This window comes from Mobula hypostoma, chromosome 1 (assembly GCF_963921235.1).
Source record: "Mobula hypostoma chromosome 1, sMobHyp1.1, whole genome shotgun sequence".
NCBI lineage: Eukaryota > Metazoa > Chordata > Chondrichthyes > Myliobatiformes > Myliobatidae > Mobula > Mobula hypostoma.
The window spans coordinates 134,696,635-134,716,640 of record NC_086097.1 but is presented as its reverse complement, the minus strand read 5'-3'; the positions used below and the strand labels follow the sequence as shown (position 1 = coordinate 134,716,640).

At 42.1% G+C, this 20,006-nt stretch overlaps 1 protein-coding gene across 3 annotated transcripts in view; it reads left to right on the top strand.

Moving 5' to 3' along the window:
• Window positions 1-20,006, top strand: part of znf407 (zinc finger protein 407) — a 509,138-nt gene that overhangs the window by 57,813 nt on the left and 431,319 nt on the right. For all 3 annotated transcript variants that reach the window (XM_063056048.1, XM_063056031.1, XM_063056041.1), the window contains exon 2: window positions 3,152-8,565. In XM_063056048.1, coding sequence (XP_062912118.1) covers window positions 3,216-8,565 — 5,350 coding nt within the window. In that variant the 5' untranslated portion in view covers window positions 3,152-3,215. The remainder of the gene's footprint in view (window positions 1-3,151; window positions 8,566-20,006) is intronic.

Genomic DNA, 20,006 nt, shown 5'->3' with positions numbered 1-20,006 from the left:
GGTGTGGGGCCCTTTTATCTTCCAAGCATTCTGAATTGACTTTGAAATGGCAGTAAAGATGTGAGGATGGGGTAGCTGAATTTCTTTTTGTAAAAGCAGATTTAAGTATTTGAATTGAACAGGAGAAACAGAGGTAGGAGTTGGCCATCGGGCCTGCTGACCTTACTCTGACATTCAATAAGATCATGGCTGATCTGTGGACTCAGTTCCACCTGCCTGTCTTTCCCCATTACCCTTATGCAAAAATCTATCTGACTATATCTTATATGTATTTAATGAGGTAATCTATGCTGTTTTGGCAAGAGAATTGCACGATTCACTACTCTCTGGGGAAAAACAGTTTCTCCTCATCTGTCCTAAATTTATTCTCTTGAATCTTAAGTCTATGTCCCTTAGTTCTAGTGTCAGTTACCAATGGAAATAACAATCTTGATTCTATTATCTATTACTTCCTTTAATTTATGTTTCTATAAGATCCTCTCTCATTCTTCTGAATTCCAGCAAGTGTAGTCCCAGGCAACTTCGTCCCTCCTCATGGGGTAACACCTTCATCTCTCGAATCAACCTGGTGAACCTCCTCTGCACTGACTCCAAAGCCAGTATACCTTTCCTCAAATAAGGAGACCAGAACTGCATGCAGTACTCCAGGTTCAGCCTCACCAGTACCCTATACAACTGCAGCATAACTTCCCTGCTCTTAAATTCAGTCCCTCTTGTAATGAAGGCCAACATCTCAATTGCCACCTTGATAATTGGCTGCCTGTTTTTCCTATAGTCCTACGTAACCAGTAAGCAGAAGTAGCTGACGGCAATTTCACCAAGAACAAGGCTTTCAGTTATGTCTATCAGAAAAGTAATTAAGTGAAGTTTCAAACTTTAGTCCAATTTATCTAAAACTTGTTGAGTGTTCCAAGTAATTGCAATCTGGAATTGGATCATAAACTGAAGAGATTCTGCAGATGCTGGACTTCCAAGGCAATACATACTAAATGCTGGACCAAGCAGCATCTGTGGGGAGGAATAGTCAGTCAATATTTCAGGGTAAGACCCATCATCAGGACTGGAAAGGAAGGGGAATGTGGGGGGAGGGGAAGGGGTGCAAGCTGGCATGTGATGGGTGAAAAATCAGGTGGGTTGGTAGAGGAGGGGAGATGAAATAGGAATCAGGGAGGTGATAGGTAGAAGAGGAAAAAGCTGAAGAAGCAGGAATCTGATAGGAGAGGAAAATGGACCATGGAAGAATGGGAAGGAGGAGGGGAATCAGAGGGAGGTGGTGGGCAGGTGAGGAGAAGAGAAGGGGTAAGAGTGGAGCCAGAATTGGGAATGGAAAAGAGGAAGGAGAATAGTGGAGGAATTGTTGGAAGTTAGAGAGATCAATGTGCATGCCATCAGGCGGCAACTACCCAGACGAAATATGAGGTGTTGCTCCTCTAACCTGAGAGTGACCTCATTGTGGCATTAGTGGAGGCCATGAGCTAACCTGTTAGCTGTTTACATGTACTGTGCACTACATGCACTTTGAAATATATTTTATTAACTTACCATTGGTAATGTTTTATTTGCTGTGTGATGTATGTTTTGTGGGTGCACCGTGGTCTGGAGGAATGTTGTTTTGTTTGGTTGTATATATGTACAGTCTATTGACAATAAAATGATCTTGAACTTGGCATGTTAGAATGGGAAAGGGAAGTCAAATTGAAATGGGTAGCCACTGGAAAATCATGCCTTTTGTGGCAATGGAGCAAAGGTGCTTGACGAAATGGTCCCCTGATCAATGGTCTCATCGATGTAGAGGAGGCTGCACCAGGAATACCGGATACAATAGATAACCCTGACAGACTGTCAGATGAAGTAACACACATCAAAGTTGCTGGTGAATGCAACAGGCCAGGCAGCATCTCTAGGAAGAGGTACAGTCGACGTTTCAGGCCGAGACCCTTCGTCAGGACTGATGAAGTGTTGCTTCACCTGAAAGGGCTGTTTGGGGCCTTAAATGGTGGCGAGGGAGGAGGTGTTGGGGCACTCGTTCCTCCCCACTGATTTCCCTCCTGACACTTATCCCTGTAAGTGGGACAAATGCTACACCTTCTGCACTGGTTGCATTTGAAATTAATTACTGACAGACCCTTTGATTCAGCTATAGGACCACATACAATGTTCTTACCTACTCTGTTTGAAGACATGGTCCTAAATGCCAGCTATTTTAACCACTGGGCTTGCTATCACTACATTTATCATATTGGGCTGCTTTTCTAAGAAAATAATATAGCTCTGTCCGTTTTGGAAACAAAATGGTTCCTGCATCATTCCTTACAAACTACCCTGGTTTTAAGTGTGACCAGAAATTTCCAGTCTCTGCTTGTGTGAATGTGTGAAATTCCTCTGCTAACTTTCCACACTTAACTTTTCACAGCTCTATTAACTCTTGCCAATGAGAAGCTTCTTGAATACAAACCATGACTATCTGAAATGTTTAATGTTGCCCTGAGTGACCTAATTTACTCAACTCACATATTCCGTCAGGTGTTTTTGCACAAACCATCATAGAGTATTTATCATCTCTTGCTAAAGGAGAGGCTGATGCCACACTGTCTATTAATTGCATAGGTGCTTTATACAGGGTATCTTCACAGCAATGCACTTGGGATAACTTGTATAAATATTGTATTATATAGGTAGCCATGGAGTATCCTGCTCTCTTCAGTTGGATTCCTTTTTTGAATCTTTTGACAACCCATAATTTTTTACTTCAGAATTTAACAATTATATACTTTGCAATAATTACACACTATTGCACTATAAATGAAGACACTCATGAGCAAAAAGATACACAGTGGAGCCCATTTATTGTCATTTTCTACTATGGTGCATTAGTATTTTTCTTTTGATCACACATCCACTATTAAAAATATGGTGCAGTGATTTAACGCTAGTTTTCTGTGTGACGAACAACAAAATAATGCCAAATGTTATTTTTGTGCTTCAGAAATGAGTTTACCCCATTTATAAAACAATCATTTGATCTTAATTTCCATTTTCTTTGTTGGTTAACGTAGTTTGCATGTTGTATAATTCTTTTTCTATTCTTTTTTTTTAATACTTTTGGACTATAATCATAATCACATTTTGTCTTCTTTCTGTTACATTTAAGGTTGAAAGGAATGGAGCAAGTTCTATTCTACTGGTGTTCCTTGCCAACACCATGAACTGACCTGATGGATTTAAATGAAGGATCCAAAGATTCTGGATCATCCTTTCATCAGCTGCCAGCCAAAAGCAAAGAACAAAGGGAGCGAATGGATGTTGAAGATCCACAAACTGAGGCGAACGGAAACTACGAGCAAGGAGTAACCACTGAACTAGAGAATACCAAGGACCTGGGTGGCAGTGGCGATTTGCTGATAAAGGCAGACTCTGATGCTCGTAAAAGCAAAATCAGGTCGGAGGATGGCAAGCGGACGTATGCTGATTACCCTCCAGCCAAAAGATTGAAAATTGATACTTTTGAAGAATCTCAGGGTAGCAGAAACACTATGGTTTCAGAGGCTGTAGCTCTGCCATCTGACTTAAAGCCACCTCTGACGCATACAGGGGAGGAGCAAAATGAAGCAAAGGGAACTGCTGAAGGCTGCCAGAATCAAGCCAGGAAGATCATAGCTGGAGTAGCTCTAACATGCCCTTCTTGCAACTTTCTGGGGAAAAATAAAATTGCACTAAAAATTCACACAAAGCAATGTCACTTCAATGACAACGATCTCATCTGTGCCATCTGTAACGTTACAAGCCCATCAGAGGAGAGTCACAGAAAGCACCTTTCTTCTGTTCTCCATAAAAAGCGAACAAAAAGCACAAGGGAAAGTACAGGGACAAAGGAGGGATTTAACTGTCGGCTCTGTGGCCAGCTAATGCCTTCACGTTATGACTTGGACAAGCACATTAAAGAGAATCATTCCAGAAGGTCCAAAGCCCATGTTTGCCCTCATTGCAAATTCAAGGCAGCAAGTGGAGCATCTTTGCAGGCGCATCTCAAACGCAAGCATGTGCAAAAAGAAAGTTTGGGTTGTGATCTCTGTGGTTTCCGATGTTATGATGAAAACCTGCTGAAAGCCCACTGCCGTGGGAAGACTCACCTCCGCCGTAAGAATCTTGCTGCACGAGGTGGATACATACATTTGCTCTCCAAAAAGAGGCTTCCTGTTGAAAATAGTGCCAAAGGCAAAGTAGAGAGAGCAAAATGTATCAGCAATGATGGCCCAAGTTTGCGCAAAAAAACCGAAAATTTGGGGAGAGCAAAGAATAAGAGTACTGCTCAAAAGAATAATAGAAGTGCGAAGTGTGTAGAGAGTCCAGATAGTGATCACTGTGAAGAAGCTCCATTGAGTAAGGCCGATGAAGCTGATAGCCATGCCAGAAAAACATCTCCCCAAAGAACTTCAAGAAGAGTAAAAGAGCCGTCTGATTTGCTCCAAGAATGGGTTGGCAAACAAAGATTAAAGTGCTCTGATGAAGATCATATCAGTGGCTTGAGACCACAGAGCACGCGCTGCATAGGCAAGGTTGAACGCATTCAGCAGATGAGAAATAAGGTGGGGAAACAGAGGGCTTCTCGAAACCTAAGGGAAAGCCTTTTGAAGGTGGATAATAGACGAGGTAGAGGGCGTCCTCCTGGCAGGAAGAATGTTATTCCTGACATCCAGCATGGTAGAGCGAAACTTGCTGGAAAGAAGAATCAACGTGTAAGATCAAAACACAAAATTGCCAGAGCAACAGATCAACTTGACAGCAATCCTGAGAATCAAGGTGAAGTTGGTGATGCAGACTCATTAACTGGGACTGAGGCAAACTTAGAAAATGAGAAGTCTTCCAAAAAAAGTTGCCCAAGTCGAAATGAAAAAGCTGAAACAGCCACACCGGTGGCTCTTAAAGAACCACCACTAGTTAAGAACAGTAATGGGAACATGTCTCGGGTTCAAAACCTTGTGTCCCCATCTAACATCCAAGCAGATAACAAAACTCCCAACCTTGAGAATCCTGAATCGAAGCTAAGCCCAGCCGATCGCAAAGCCCTCCGCACTTGCTCCTACTGTGACCATGTGTTTCAGAACAGAAAGGGGTTGGAGGTTCACATAAAGAGACGCCACACAAAAGAAATGGACTTCCACTGTCAGCCATGCGGCTACGCTTGTGTCACTAAGGGTGATTTTGAAAAACATTGTCAAAGCAACAGGCATCAGTTGAACTTCTCCCAGATCGACTGTCGACTCTGTGCATTTGTAACCTTAAGTGAAGGGGCTCTGAAAGAGCACATGAGCCAAGAGCACAAAATAGCCTTTTACTGTTCTGCGTGCAGAGTACACTTTGCATCAGAAAAGGATCTAGTGGACCATGAAGGCTCAGAGCAGCACAAAAGTCTTGTGCTTGCACAGCAAAAAGATAAGATGTTGGAGAAAATTGAAAACCAGCAGCCAAGGGAAGTGAGTCCAAGTAAGATCACCTCAGGTGGCACTGGAGATCCTACCATCCCAAAATGTGGCCTTTTGTTTAAAGATCCTCAGAAGCCTTCCATAGCAAGAGTGGTTGCAGGGAACATTTTGAGACGTTCAACACACAGCAAGCTTCAATTACAATGCAAGAGCTGCTTTTACAAAGCTCGATCCGCAACTGTGCTTTTGAAGCACATCAGACTCAGACATGCACAGGAGTATCGATTCCTGTGTAAAGTATGCAGCCTGTACACAATTAGCAGGGAAGCAATGGAAAAGCACATTAAACGGAGCAGACACATTGAGAATGCTAAGAAAAGAAACCTAGGGCCGTCATTGGAGGAATGTGTAGAGGAAGTGTCCATTGGGGTTCAGGATGTTCAAAATACTATAAAAGCCACTGGGGCTTTGGGGAATGTTAATAGTGAAATAGACAAAGGCTTTGTTCAGGTCCTTGAACCATCAAAATCCAAACAGGAATTTGTTGTGACCTGGGAAATATCAGAAGGCGATGCAACCAGCGTGGGAAATGTTGAAAAAGGCAATGACCGTGCATCAGCAGAAAGCATCAAAAAAGAACGGCCTAAAGGGAATATCTCTCGAACATGTCCCCATTGCGGTTTATTAGCTTCCAGTGTGACAAACCTGAATATTCACATTAGGCGGAAACACAGCCATCAGTACAGCTACTTTTGTAAGGCATGCAACTACTACACTGTCACCAAAGGAGACATGGACCGTCACTGCAACACAAAGAAACACAAAAATCGTGCTGATGTCTCCAAACCTGTAGAGATCTGTCGGAAAGCCACTATGTCGAACAATAAAGACAGTCCTCAAATTGCTGGGACTGATCCTCCTGCATTTCCTCCAGCTGACTGCATCGAGCAGAGTAGCAGTGCTCCAGATCCAGCGATACATGAAGTAAAGGGGCAGTCTGGAGTCACTGAGAACTGCTCTCAGGTAAATCTAGAGAGTGATCTTCCAGTACAAAATGAAGAGCAAGTAGATGAACAAAAAGAAACAGAGGCAATCCTTGAGGTAGAGCCGAATAATATGGGGCAGGATGGCAGTTCATCCAGCACAAAACGACTCAAAGGAACCCCCACCACTACATGTACATATTGTGGCTTTGTTGCTTATTCCCAGGCTACCCTGGAGTTACATGTTAAACGTAAACACACAAAAGATTTTGACTACTATTGCATGGCATGTGATTACTATGCTGTCACTAGACGTGAAATGATGAGGCATGCTTTTACGGAAAAGCATAAACTTAAAAGTCAATCCTACCTGAAATTAAATCTGGGTAAAGGGCAGTCTGTGATGCGTGCATCGGTAACATTGACCAGCGCACCAAACGGTGGGAATCAGAAGGAACAGACAGTGGATTGCCCACTTAAAGAGAGAAGCAATGAAGAGGAAAAAGCTTCAGAACTTCCTCAAGAGGCTACACAGGAATCTGCTTTACATGCTGAACCTAAGAGAGTGCCAGAAAGCAATGAGATAACTAATGATTGCAAAGAGACAACAGCTGTGCTTGAGTTGACAGGAACACAAGAAAAATCCTTCCAAAATGAAAGAGTGAATCAAGGAGAGCTAATTGAGACAGTATCTGCAGTGCATAATTCGGAGAATTTTTCTGAAGTTGAACCCAGAACGGTAAATGAAAAAAATGTCTGCCCAGGTGCCGAGAGTTCCTCTGTAGATTTGAATTCTGTATCTGTAAAGTCAAGGGAACTGGAGGGCACCAAAGATCAGGTTGGCGATGTACCTACAGAAGGTGATTCAAATCAGTGTATGGACATTGTCACAATGCAGAACACCAGTGTGACAAGCAATGATGCTGATTTAAATGCTGAGGCTCCTCAGACAAGAGAGGTGGATGATCTTCAAGGAGGTCCCCTTGGAGCCGAGAGGCCGAAAGATAATAAACCAATGAAGGAGACCATGAATTTGGATAGAAGACCTAATGAGTTGGTTAATTCAGTGAGAAACATGTTGAATTGCAGTGGTTTGGCAGAAGATGCAAATGTGCAAATGGGACCCTCAGCCCTTCCAGGAGGCAGTGAAGGTAACACATTGGAACAGAATACAGATGGACATCCAGATGTCACAAGCTTTCAGCAGCCTGCGAAGAATTCAGATCACCTTCAACCTAATTGTGTGCAGCATGTTGAGGGTAGCTGTGAAGATATTGCAACAAGTTCTAGTTCAGAGGTACCTGGACAAAACGAGGGTGAACACGAACAGGTTATTGAGTGTGAGGAAGCTCAAGATAAAGATGATGCATCCTTGAGGGAGAAGACCAAGGATGTGAAAAATGCAAATGATGTGAGGCAAGATCCCGAAGGTAATTCAGTGGAAGCAGCTGAGAGTTCTAGTGAGGACCTCAGAAAGTTGGAGTTCCAGGGTAAGGGACTGCAAAAATATTTTGAGTTTGATTCCTCCATTGTGAGATTGAAGAACAAGTCTGGCACTGAAAAACCTGAGTGTGCTGAAAATAGTGAAGATAGCCAGGGAGCAGATGGGATCTCACCCAGCGAGTGGGCCGTAGCAGTTTATAAGACAGATCCTTCACAGGCTGCAAGGAAGAGGAAGGCAAAAGGGGCCTTGCTGCAGGACCCGAAACGCATTCGCTGTGAAGACTGTGGGTTCCTGGCTGATGGTGTCAATGGGTTGAATGTCCACATTGCTATGAAGCATCCTTCTGCTGAAAAGCACTTCCACTGCTTGCTGTGTGGGAAGTCATTCTATACCGTGAGCAACCTGCACCAGCACTTGGCCAGTGTGGGTCACCAGAGGATGGAACAGGAGAGCATAGAAGAGTTGCCAGAGGGTGGTGCCACATTCAAGTGTGTCAAGTGCAGCACACCTTTCGAATCGGAGCAGGACCTTTTTGTTCACATTAAGCAGAAGCACGAGGAAATGCTGAGGGAAGTAAATAAGTACATCGTGGAAGACACTGAGCAGATAAATTATGAGCGGCAGGAAAACCGAGGGAATGTCTGCAAGTATTGCGGGAAGGTGTGCAAGAGCAGCAATTCCTTGGCATTTCTTGCTCACATCCGTACGCATACTGGTACGTATGTCTATTCAAGCATAAATTACTTTGTCTCACAACCCCTCTTGTCCTACTTCAAGTAAAGTTCTTGCTGATTCCTGAAAATCAATCGTAACAATATGAACCTTTTGTGAAAGATGATGTATGCAGAAAGTTGGACAATTACAGACAAGGGAAAATAAATTCTGGTTCACGGGCAGCTTTCCAACTGTGATATGAGATGTATTGTGTGACGTGAGATATATTGTGTGACATGACTTTAAGAATCTACTTAACCTTGAAATATAAGACCACTGTATAACTGTCTCCCTCACAACACTCATTTCATAAATTGATCATTACTTTAGCAGTCTTAGAGGCCTGGGATTAAGTGTTCATATTATTTGATGCTTATTGATAAGTCCACTCAAGTGGTGAGCATGTTGCAAGTCTTTATGCAATTGTCCAGTTAAGGCACGTTACCTATAACTGATGTGTCTATTACCTGAATTCCGTTGTAATTATAGTCCATAAGTCTTGTAAATGTGCTAAAGCTCACTAAAAGCATACCAAATCTGAAAGAGAGTCAAAGATGCATTGTGTTCCAAGCCAATAATTTAAAATAATCAATGCATGCTTCTGAGCACTTAATTTCCCTTGTGTTTTGATAGCTAATCATTCTTTATCCATTAAGATTTGTTCTATAATTTAAAATGTAAAATATGTTTTCAGTGACTACACTTAAGATCAGGGTATGTTCACCAGGTTAAGTATTACTGGATACAGTTCTGTTTGATGATGTATGCTAATTCTATTCACGATCCAGTTAATGTGATAGCTAAAGTAATGTGACTACCACAAATGGCACTGTGACCTTTATGCCGCAAAATTGCAGCATTGGTAACAGTGCCCTGCACCAATCAGAACAATATTGGATTTTACTGTTGTTTAGGGCTTTGCTAAGATGGGGAAAGAACAGAGCTAAAGGAGGCTGATGAATAATATGGTTTCTGCTTTAATAGATGTAAATAATATTAACTTGTGCTAATGCAAATCATCAGATTATCAGTCAGAATTAGTGAGCCTTGTTAAATGCCATTTACGCTTCAGTATTCACTTGAGGTATGTACTTTGCAAGGAATGGTGTTTTTTTTACTTGGATATTTCTCTGTTCAATTATGGTGCATCTTTCAGAATAAACTATATTTGATAATGTTAATTATTGTGCATTAGTTCCATAATTATAAGTGAGAATTCTTCCAGCATTCTCAAGCTATATGGACCCACTTTGCTTTATACTGATTATCTACACGAGCAGAACCACAAAGAAAGCATTAAGAAAATTCTATTTGTGATTTATTCAATGTGGTTTTTGGGAGACTATCTCACTGTGGTGATTAATTTTTAATTTTTTTTTTTACTTTGCTAAAAGAATCATGTGAAGACATAGACCCAGAAGTAGCAATGGGTCGATGATACTTTACAGGATTATTTTGCCCAAGTTCTTATGTATGAGGGACTGGAATAGCATCAGGAAAATTAGCTATCTTTATGTTAGAAAGGTGGTGGGTTTCAGTTTCTTCCTTCAGGTATCCACAGTGGTACTCGATAGGCTCTAAGCAACCCAAAGGCTGCAAGTCCATCATTCGTGGACGCAAGCTTAGTGGATCTACTAGTCTTTTCCTTACAATTTCCCAAAGCTTCTGGGGTGGATCTATCTGTGTGGGGAAGTGATATGATGCTACTCTTACTATTAGCACTGGTATCCTAGAAAGGACAGATTGTGAGAGACAATGATCCTGTGGATAGGGGAAAAATAAAGTGAGCACACAAAATTTGAACAGACACAGAGTACTGAACAGGTTTTTGGAGTACCTGGAATTACACATCAAAGTTTTGCATCAGAAGTTTTGTTTCAGTCTTCCAGAAGAAGTTACGAGATGGTGACCTCTCCAACTTCTCCAATTTCCAAGTTCGCTGTCAGTATTCGGAAAGGAACACTATACTTTTTTAAGGGGTATCCCATCCGTTCTGTTGTGTCGAGATAACTTTCGAAAAAACTCTTTCCACCCTATCTCCTGTATATATAAAAAAGGAAAAAAAAAATGCTATTCCCTTTTCTCAGTTTCTTGGCTCGGCCTCATCTGTTCCTAAGATGCGGCTTTCCATTCCAACACATCAGTGATATCCTCTTCCTTCAAAGAATGGGGTTTCCCTCCCTCTACTATTGATGCTGCCCGTACCCACATCTCCTTCATTTCCCGTACATCTGCGCACACCCCATCTTCCCGCTGCCATAATAGTGATAGAGTTCCTCTTGTCCTTGCCTACTATCCCATGAGCCTCTGCATCCAACACATCATCCTCCACAACTTCTGCCATCTCCAAAAGGGATCCTACCACTAAATATGTCTTTAACTCCCCCTCCCCCCGCTTTCTGCAGGGATTGCTCCCTCCGCGATTCCCTTGTCCATTTGTCCCTTCCCACTAAACTCCCTCCAGGCACTTATCCCTGCAAGTGGCCTAAGTGCTACATCTGCCCATACACCTCCTCCCTCACCTCCATTCAGGGCCCCAAATAGTCTTTCCAGGTTAGGCAACATTTCACCTGAGAATCTGCAGGGGTTGTCTTTTGTGTCCAGTGCTCCCAATGCAGCCTCCTCTAGATGGGTGAGACCCATTGTAAATTGGGGGAACCGCTTCGCCAAGCACCATCCGCCAACAAGTGTGACTTCCCAGTGGCCAAACATTTTAATTCTGATTCTCGTTCTGATGTGTCGATCCGTGGCCTCCTTGTGCAAAGATGAGGCCACCCTCAGGAATCATCGGCAAGCATGATAAAACAATTATGGTAGCCTGCTGGGCAAGGTGCATTTCATTTAAACAGTTTGCACTAACATCTGTTCAATTTTCATCAGAAGCGCATGGCCTAGTTCTCAGTTGCTTCATTTCCAGGGGAGTGTGCTGCTTGTACAGGACCTATAAATGCAGAGCTGTATTTACATCTGGGGTCGTCTATTGTGTCCAGTTCTATACTGACATCTTGTGCCATGATCTGGCCACCCTCAGGGTGGTGGAGCAACAACTTATATTCCAACTGGTTAACCTCCAACTTGATGGCATGGATATCGATTTCACCTTCCGGTGAACAAACTCTCCCCATTCCCCACTTCTTCTCACTTCCTTTCACTTCTTCTCACTTGCCTATTACTTCCCCCTGTGTCCCCCTCCTCCTTCCCTTTCTCCTATTGCCCACTCTCCTCTCCTATCCTATCAGATACCTTCTTCTCCAGCCCTTGACATCCCCCTCCCCGCAAAACTTGGCTTCACCAGCCTCCTTCCAGGTAGCCTCTTCCCCCCACTCACTTTTTTACTTAGGCATCTAGCCCCTTCATTTCCAGTACTGAAGAATGGTTTCAGCCTGAAATGTTGACTGTCTACTCTTTTCCATAGATACTACCTGACCTGCTAAGTTCCTCCAGTATTTTCTGTGTTATGCTTTGGATTTCCAGCATCTGTAGATTTTCTCGTATTTGCAACTTCCATGTCCTCATTTTTCTCTGTTTTGAAAAAGAATATTGTAATGCACGATGTGTGGTTGGAGGAGAAGATGTATTGGAGAATTGTTTTTGGATTGTAAGCTTGGGGATATCAATGGACGTGCTGCCACTGAAGAACAGATTAGTAGTGGATGAAAATTTAAACCTGATAAATGGACACCAGTGATGTTGGGATTAAAAATGGAGGTGATCAAGAGGCCAGAACTGGCATAATACACAGATCTGAGGGCTGAAGGAAGAGAGGAGAGAGGGGTTTGAAAAGAAGGCCAGGAATTTTAAAATCAATCTTGCCAGAATAAGCAGAAAAGGCAAAATGTATGAATGAGTCTTAATATGGGTTAGAAAATGTTTGTGTTTTTTATTCCAGTGTATAAATATAGTCAGGTATTAGATAAATATATTTAAATTAATTATTTTAGCTGATTCAGTCCCAACCTCTTGTAAGTTAAGTAGTTGTTTAAAAAAAAAAATCAGTTAGTTTGTTTAATGTAAGCCTCCTGTACTGATGGTATCATGTTCAGCATACTGGCCTTGGTAAAGCTGACCTCAAAGCTGTTGGAAAGCTGCCCAAAAATAGGAAGACACTAGGAGATTGAGTTATTGCTTCTCTATCTGCAAAATACTGCCTTTTCTTCCAATGATCTAGAGCTCGTTTTTTCCTGCCCTCTTTGATTTGTATTTTGGCAGATTAATGACTTTATTTGCTGAGGAAATACGACTGCTGTCCAAAAGAGTATTTGCAGTCATCAGCGGTATATGTACGCTTTGAATAGACAGCAGCCTGGCTTTCGTTATATGTGACGATTATTCTTTCAGCTGCTCCCAGGAAGCACACTGGGCTTTTATAGGTTGTTATTTGAGATTTGGCCTATTACAGGGGTGTCATCTACAAATTTGCAGAAGGAGTTAGAGCATTTTGCACTCATCTGACAGCACAAAGAGCACAAGGGAGAAGTGAATCAAAATTCAAATTAATTTTATTATCAAAGTTATATATGTCTCCATGTGCAACCTTGAGATTAATTTTCTTGTGGGCATTCACAGTAAATACAAGAAACCGAAAAGAATCAATGAAATAGGATCAGTGAAAGACCACTTGAAACCAATGTGCAAATACAAAAAGGAAATTAATAATAATAAAAAATAAATAAATATTGAAAACATGAGATGAAGAATCCTTGAAAGTGAGTCTATAGGTTGTTGGATCAGTTCAGTGATGGGGCAAGTAAGTTGATTGAAATTATCCCCTTTGGTTTAAGAGCCTGATGGTTGAGGGTAATAACTGTTCCTGACCTAGAAGTATGGGTCCTGAGGCTCCTGCACCACCTTTCTGATGGCAGCAGCGAGAAGAGAGCATGGCCTGCATGGTGAGGGTCCTTGATGATGGAGGGGGATTCGGGGGCTGATGTTGTTGCAATTTTGTGTGGGGAAGGGGGATTTGGGTGTCAATGTTCTTGTGGATTTTAGTTTTTTTGTGCAGGGGCGGGGGTTTGGGGGCTGATGTTCTTGTTGCATTTCGTCCTGAGGAAGGGGGTTTGGCAGGGTTGGTGATCGCGTTGTCATTCTTTTTTTTGTATGGGGGGGTAAGTTTGCTGTTTCTCTTTGACCTTACTCCCATAATTTTTCTTTGTTTCGTTGCTACCTGGAGAAGAAAAACCTCGGTGTCGCATATTTCCTACATACTTTGATGATATTTGAACCTTTGATGCAACTAGTCAATTTATTGTACTCTCCAGCACATATTTATAGAAGTTTTTCAAGGTTTTAGATGACATGCCAGATCTTCACAAACTTCTAAAACAAACGTTCAAAGTAAATTTATTACCGAAGTACATACATAGTATGTCACCACACACAAGACTGAGATTAGTTTTCTTGCAGGCATAGTCAGTAAGTCCAAGAATCATAATTGAATCAATGAAAGACCACACTGATTCCATTAAGGTTCTTGGACTTACTGAGTATACCCGCAGGAAAACAGAGGTGCTGCAGTGCTTTCTTTGTAATGGGACTTGCGTGCTGGACCCAAGATAGATCCTTTTGAAATTATAACACTGAGGAATTTAAACGCTGACCCTCTCCACCTCTGAACGCCCAATGAGGACTGGCTAATGGACTCCCCTTTTCCTCCTCGTGAAGTCAATATTCAGCTTCTTTTTCTTGCTGACATTGAGTGAGAGGTTTTTACTGTGACACCGCTCAGCCAGATGTTTAATCTCCCTCCTATATGCTGATTGATCACCACATTTGATACAGTCATAACTGTAAAGTAAGTAGAGCAGGGGCTAAGCACGCAGCTATGTGGTGCACCTGCACTGATGGTGATTGTGAAGGAGATGTTGCCGATCCAAACTGAGCTACAACTGGATGACCTACAGCTCATATGAGAGAAAAAGGAGGCTATAGATGAGAGCTACAGGGAGGTAGCCACACCTGAGGAGCAGGAGGCAAGCAGATGGGTGACTGTCAGGAGAGCGAAAGGGGAAAAAAAAACTGACTTGGCTGTGCAGGTGAGGAAATATGCTCTGTGACCCCATGTGTTCCATTTTCCATTCACAGCCCTAACATGCGCTGGTAGGTTAACTGAAAGCCATAATTTACCTGTAATGTAGGTAAGTGGGAGGATGAGGTGAGCGCATTGAGTTGATCAGCATGTGAGAGAGAATAGATTACTGAGAAATGAGAGGTGGGAAATGAGACTGGTGGAAATGTTCTGAATGTTGACATATACTTGATGTACTGATTGGCCTCTTATACTAAGAAGTTCTAAGAGAAATAGGTATAAGAAATTGATTGGAGTATGAAAAAGTACCAGGTGCATTTTAGGGGTTAAACTACAGCGAGAATGAGGTAGGGAGAAGAGGAGTACTGAACAGGATGAACAAGCAATGGCATTAAAATCGTAGTGCTTTGAATTTAGGAGCCAGTCGCTCAAGGCAAGTCAATAAATTTGAAATGACAGACGGCCCGTTGATTTTGAGCCAGCTCGAGAACTGTTAAGTAAGTCGAACAAAATATGTAAATGGCCAGAATAATGGCAGACAAAACTTAATCAGGCCAAATGTTAAGTACCACATATAAGAATTAAAAATGGATAACACAAATGCTCTGAGTGCAGTTGTGGTAACTAAAGATGAAATTGAAAGAGATCTAGGTTATTAGGCAATACTCAGTATGACTTGTTAATGAAGAGTAACAGTGAACATTATTTCTGTAGTTCAAAATCATGCAAACAAAAAATATGGAATGCAACTTAGAGAAAGTTTTCAGAAAAATTGTTTATTCTATTGGTCAAGCTACATAACTGCCATGTCAGCTTCTGCTCTCTGACATAGGTATTCAATTCGGTTCAGGAAAAGTTGCAAGGCTCATGTCTTATGTCAGGGGTCTGAGCTAATGAAAGCTCAGAGAATCATGACTTCTGAGTGATGATCTTAAAATGAAAATGTGGTAGTAAAAACATAATTTGCGGTGGAGGAAGGGGAAACAGCTGCAAACTAATAAAACACAAATTCAGGATGGAAATTTGAAATTCTTAATAGAAAAATGGTCAATTTTTTTGCTTTATCCTCTCAGCCTTAATCAGACGGTTATAAGGATAACCTCCAAGTACTTGGTGTCTATGATTAAATTAAAATATTTAATTATCTTTTGTGTAGCTTAATCAAAGTTCAAGTTTATTGTCATATGCACAGATGAAATGAAAAAACTTGTTTCAACAGCATCACAGGCACGTAGCATCATATGAGCAGAATTCAGAAGGAAAACATAAATTGTACTTAATTTTTACAAGAAAGAACACAGTTGAAACCAAAAGAAATCAAAGTCCATTTTAGTGCAAAATGATCATAGTGTTGCTAAACTGCAGTGATTATGGTTGTCGTATCTCAATCAAGAGAATATCTGCAGGTGCTAGAAATCTAAGCAACACACACAAAATGCTGAAGGAACCCAGCAGACCAGGTAGCATCTATGGAAAAGAGTTCAGTTGACGTTTTGGGCTGAGACCCTTTGGCTTATTATGGTTGTGCTGGTTGGTTCATGAACTGAATGAATGAAGGGAGTAGCTGTTCATGTAGGAGCACCAGGAGTGACTCAAGTAGCAGCAGTACTCTCAATGGATACGATTAAATATTCCTGTTTCAGCTTGATACAGCTAAAAAGCACAACTGCTTCCAAGGTCAGTCCAGTCAACAAAGATGTCCTAATGCATTTAAACAAACTATCGCTGCTTAAAACTGATGGGAACAACACTGATTGTTGTCAGAATTGCCCATGGAGGACACTTCAGAGGAAGCGCGGGCGTAGATCAGGATTACAATTGCTCTTTAGGAAATGGGGTTTTAAACTCCCCTTACTGACTATCTTGCTGGCGAGCATGCAGTCTCTGGTGAATAAAATCGATGATCTTAGAGCCAGGGTGCTGAATTAGAGGGACATTAGGACTGCGTGTGTCCTTCGTTTCACGGAATCCTGGTGAGCCCCTTCTCTACCGAATGCAGTGATTCAGATCGACGGGTTTACTATACACTGTCAGGATAGATCTATAGAGTCTCTCAAAAGCAGAGGTGGAGGAGTACGCCTCATGATCAACTCTTCTTGGTGCACAAGTATATCAGTGCTGTCCCAATGATGCTACTCACCAGGCCTGGAATATCAAGCAGTAAAGTACCGTCCTTTATACTTACCACGGGAGTTCTCTGGGGTCATTTTGGTAGCAGATTACATTCCACCTCAGGCCAATGTCAAGCAGGCTTTAGATGATCTGAGTAATGGGATCAACATGCATGAAACAGCGCACCCTAAGGCCTTCACCATCGTTTTGGGAGATTTTAACCAGGCCAACCTGAAAAAAATCACTAAACAATTACCATCAACAGATAACTTGCAATAGCAGAGGAAACAACACACTGGACCATCAAGAATGTCTTCCATGCTATTTGGACAAGGGAAGCACAGGAGCGCCTGCAGGTCTGCTTTGAATCAGTGGACTGGACTGCATTCAGGGATTCATCTTTGAACCTGGATGAGTATGCTGCAGTTGTTACCGACTTCATTAAAACCTGTGTGGATGAGAGTGTGCCCACAAAGACTTGCTGTACATTCCAAAAACAAAAGCCGTGGATGAACCAGGAGGTACATTGTCTGCTGAAGGCTAGATCTGTGGCATTCAAGTCTGGCAACCCAGGTCTGCACCAGAAAGCTAGGTATGATTTGCGGAGGGCTATTTCAAGGGTGAAGACACAATTTCGAACGAGGTTGGAGGCGACATCAGATGCATGGCAACTCTGGCAGGGTCTGCAAGACACTAATTCCTACAAAGCGAAACCTAATAGCATGAATAGTAGCGATGCTTCACTACCAGCTGAACTTAATGCCTTCTATACACGCTTTGAAAGGGAGAACACAACAACAGCTGTGAAGATCCTTGCTGCACCTGATGACCCTGTGATCTTGTCTCATGTGCCAATGTTAGACTGTCTTTAAAGAGATTGAACTCTTGCAAGGTGGAAGGTCCCGATGAAGTACCTGGTAAGGCTCTGAAAACCTGTGCCAGCCAACTAGCGGGAGTATTCGAGGACATTTTCAACCTCTCACTGCTATGGGCAGAAGTTCCCATTTGCTTCAAAAAGGCAACAATTATACCAGAGCCTAAGAAGAATAATGTGGGCTGCCTTAATGACTATTGCCCGGTAGCACTCACATCGACAGCAATGAAATGCTTTGAGAAGTTTATCATGACTAGACTGAACTCCTGCCTCAGCAAGGACCTGGACCCATTGCAATTTGCCTGTTGCCACAATGGCAGATGCAATCCTTGAAGGCTCTCCACACGGCTTTAGACCACCTGGACAACACAAACACCCACATCAGGATGCTGTTCATCAACTATAGCTCAGCATTTAATACCATCACTCCCACAATTCTGACTGAGAAGTTGCAAAGCCTGGGCCTCTGTACCTCTGTCATCAATTGGATGCTCAACCTCCTAAATGGAAGACCGCAATCTGTGTGGATTGGTGATGACATATCCTCCTCGCTGACAATCAACACTGGCGCACCTCATGGGTTTGTGCTTAGCCCACTGCTCTCTGTATACACATGACTGTGTGGCTAGGCATAACTCAAGTGCCATCTATAAATTTGTTGATGATACAACCGTTGTAGGTAGAATCTCAAGTGGTGACGAGAGGGTGTATAGGAGTGAGATATGCCAACTAGTGGACTGGCACTGCAACAACAATCCTGGCACTCAACGTCAGTAAGATGAAAGAGCTGATTGTGGACTTCAGGAAGGGTAAGACGAAGGAACACATACCAATCTTCATAGAGGGATCAGAAGTGGAGAGAGTGAGCAGCTTCAAGTTCCTGGGTGTCAGGATCTTTGAGGATCTAACCTGGTCCCAACATATCGATGTAGTTATAAAGAAGGCAAGACAGTGGCTATACTTTATTAGGAGGTTGATGTGATTTGGCATGTCAACAAATACACTCAAAAACTTCTATAGGTGTACTGTGGAGAGCATTCTGACAGGCTGCATCACTGTCAGGTATGGAGGGGCTTCTGCACAGGACCAAAAGAAGCTGCAGAAGGTTGGAAATCCGGTCAGCTCCATCTTGGGTACTAGTCTACAAAGTACTCAGGACATCTTCAAGGAGCAGTGTCTCAAAAAGGCAGCGTCCATTATTAGGTATCTCCAGCACCCAGGACACGTGTTTTTCTCACTGTTACCATCAGGTAGGAGATACAGAAGCCTGAAGGCACACACTCAGCGATTCAGGAACAGCTCCTTCACCTCTGCCATCCTATTCCTGAATTGACATTGAATCATTGGACACTACCGCACTTTTTAAAAATATACAGTATTTCTGTTTTTGCACAGTTTTAAATCTATTCAATTATATGTAATTGATTTACTTGTTTATTATTGTTTTAAATTTTATTTATTGTTTATTTTCCCCCCTGCTAGATTATGTATTACATCGAACTGCTGCTGCTAATTTAACAAATTTCACGTCATATGCCGGTGATAATAAACTTGATTCTGATTCCGACTTCACTCTTTAATATCTCGTGTTCCATGGTAGCTGTGAGAAGATGGCATGATGCCTAATATATTATCAAGTTTCAGTAACTATGTTTATAATTCCTTGGGCAATAACCAAGATGGATGGTGGAGAATCTTTGGTAAATGTCATCTTCTTGAGCCAGCACCTCCTTTCGATACTATCATTGTTGAGAATGGTTGTGTCCGTGATGCATTGGAAAGAATCCACTACCTCTGTGCATTTGCGTTGCTGCACCAGACCATGACACAAACAGTTTGACTACAGCTTACCAGACCATGACACAAACAGTTTGACTACAGCTACTTTGACTACAGCTTGCAGAAATTCATACATATGCCAAAGAATGTTACAAGTAGTTAAAGATATTTTGAAACTCCCTCAAGCAACTTTGTATTTTTGTGATGTTGGATGACAGAACCACCTGCCTCTTCATGGAAGGAATATCATGGGATATACCTGGCACATGACAGCAGGCGGGCTTTCGGTATAAGGTGATACCTCTGATAACACAACACACCAAAAGTATTTGATGGTGTGACAGTCCAGACTTTTAAATGCAAAAATATGTGAATTCTTGACAAGAGTATGACCTACTATGTCATTGTCTTACAGCATGGAAACAGACACTTCAGCCCAACTTGTGCCTTCCAGCCTAGATGTCCATCTAACTAATCCCATTTGCCTATATTTGGTCCATAATACTCTAAATCTTTCCTATCTACGGTATGTACCAGTTCAAGTCCTTCTAAAATGGTAATGTACCAACTTCATTTACTTTCTCTGGCAGTTCATTCCATTGATGGGCAATGCTTTGAATGAAAAAGTTGCCCCTGCAGTTCCTATTAAGTA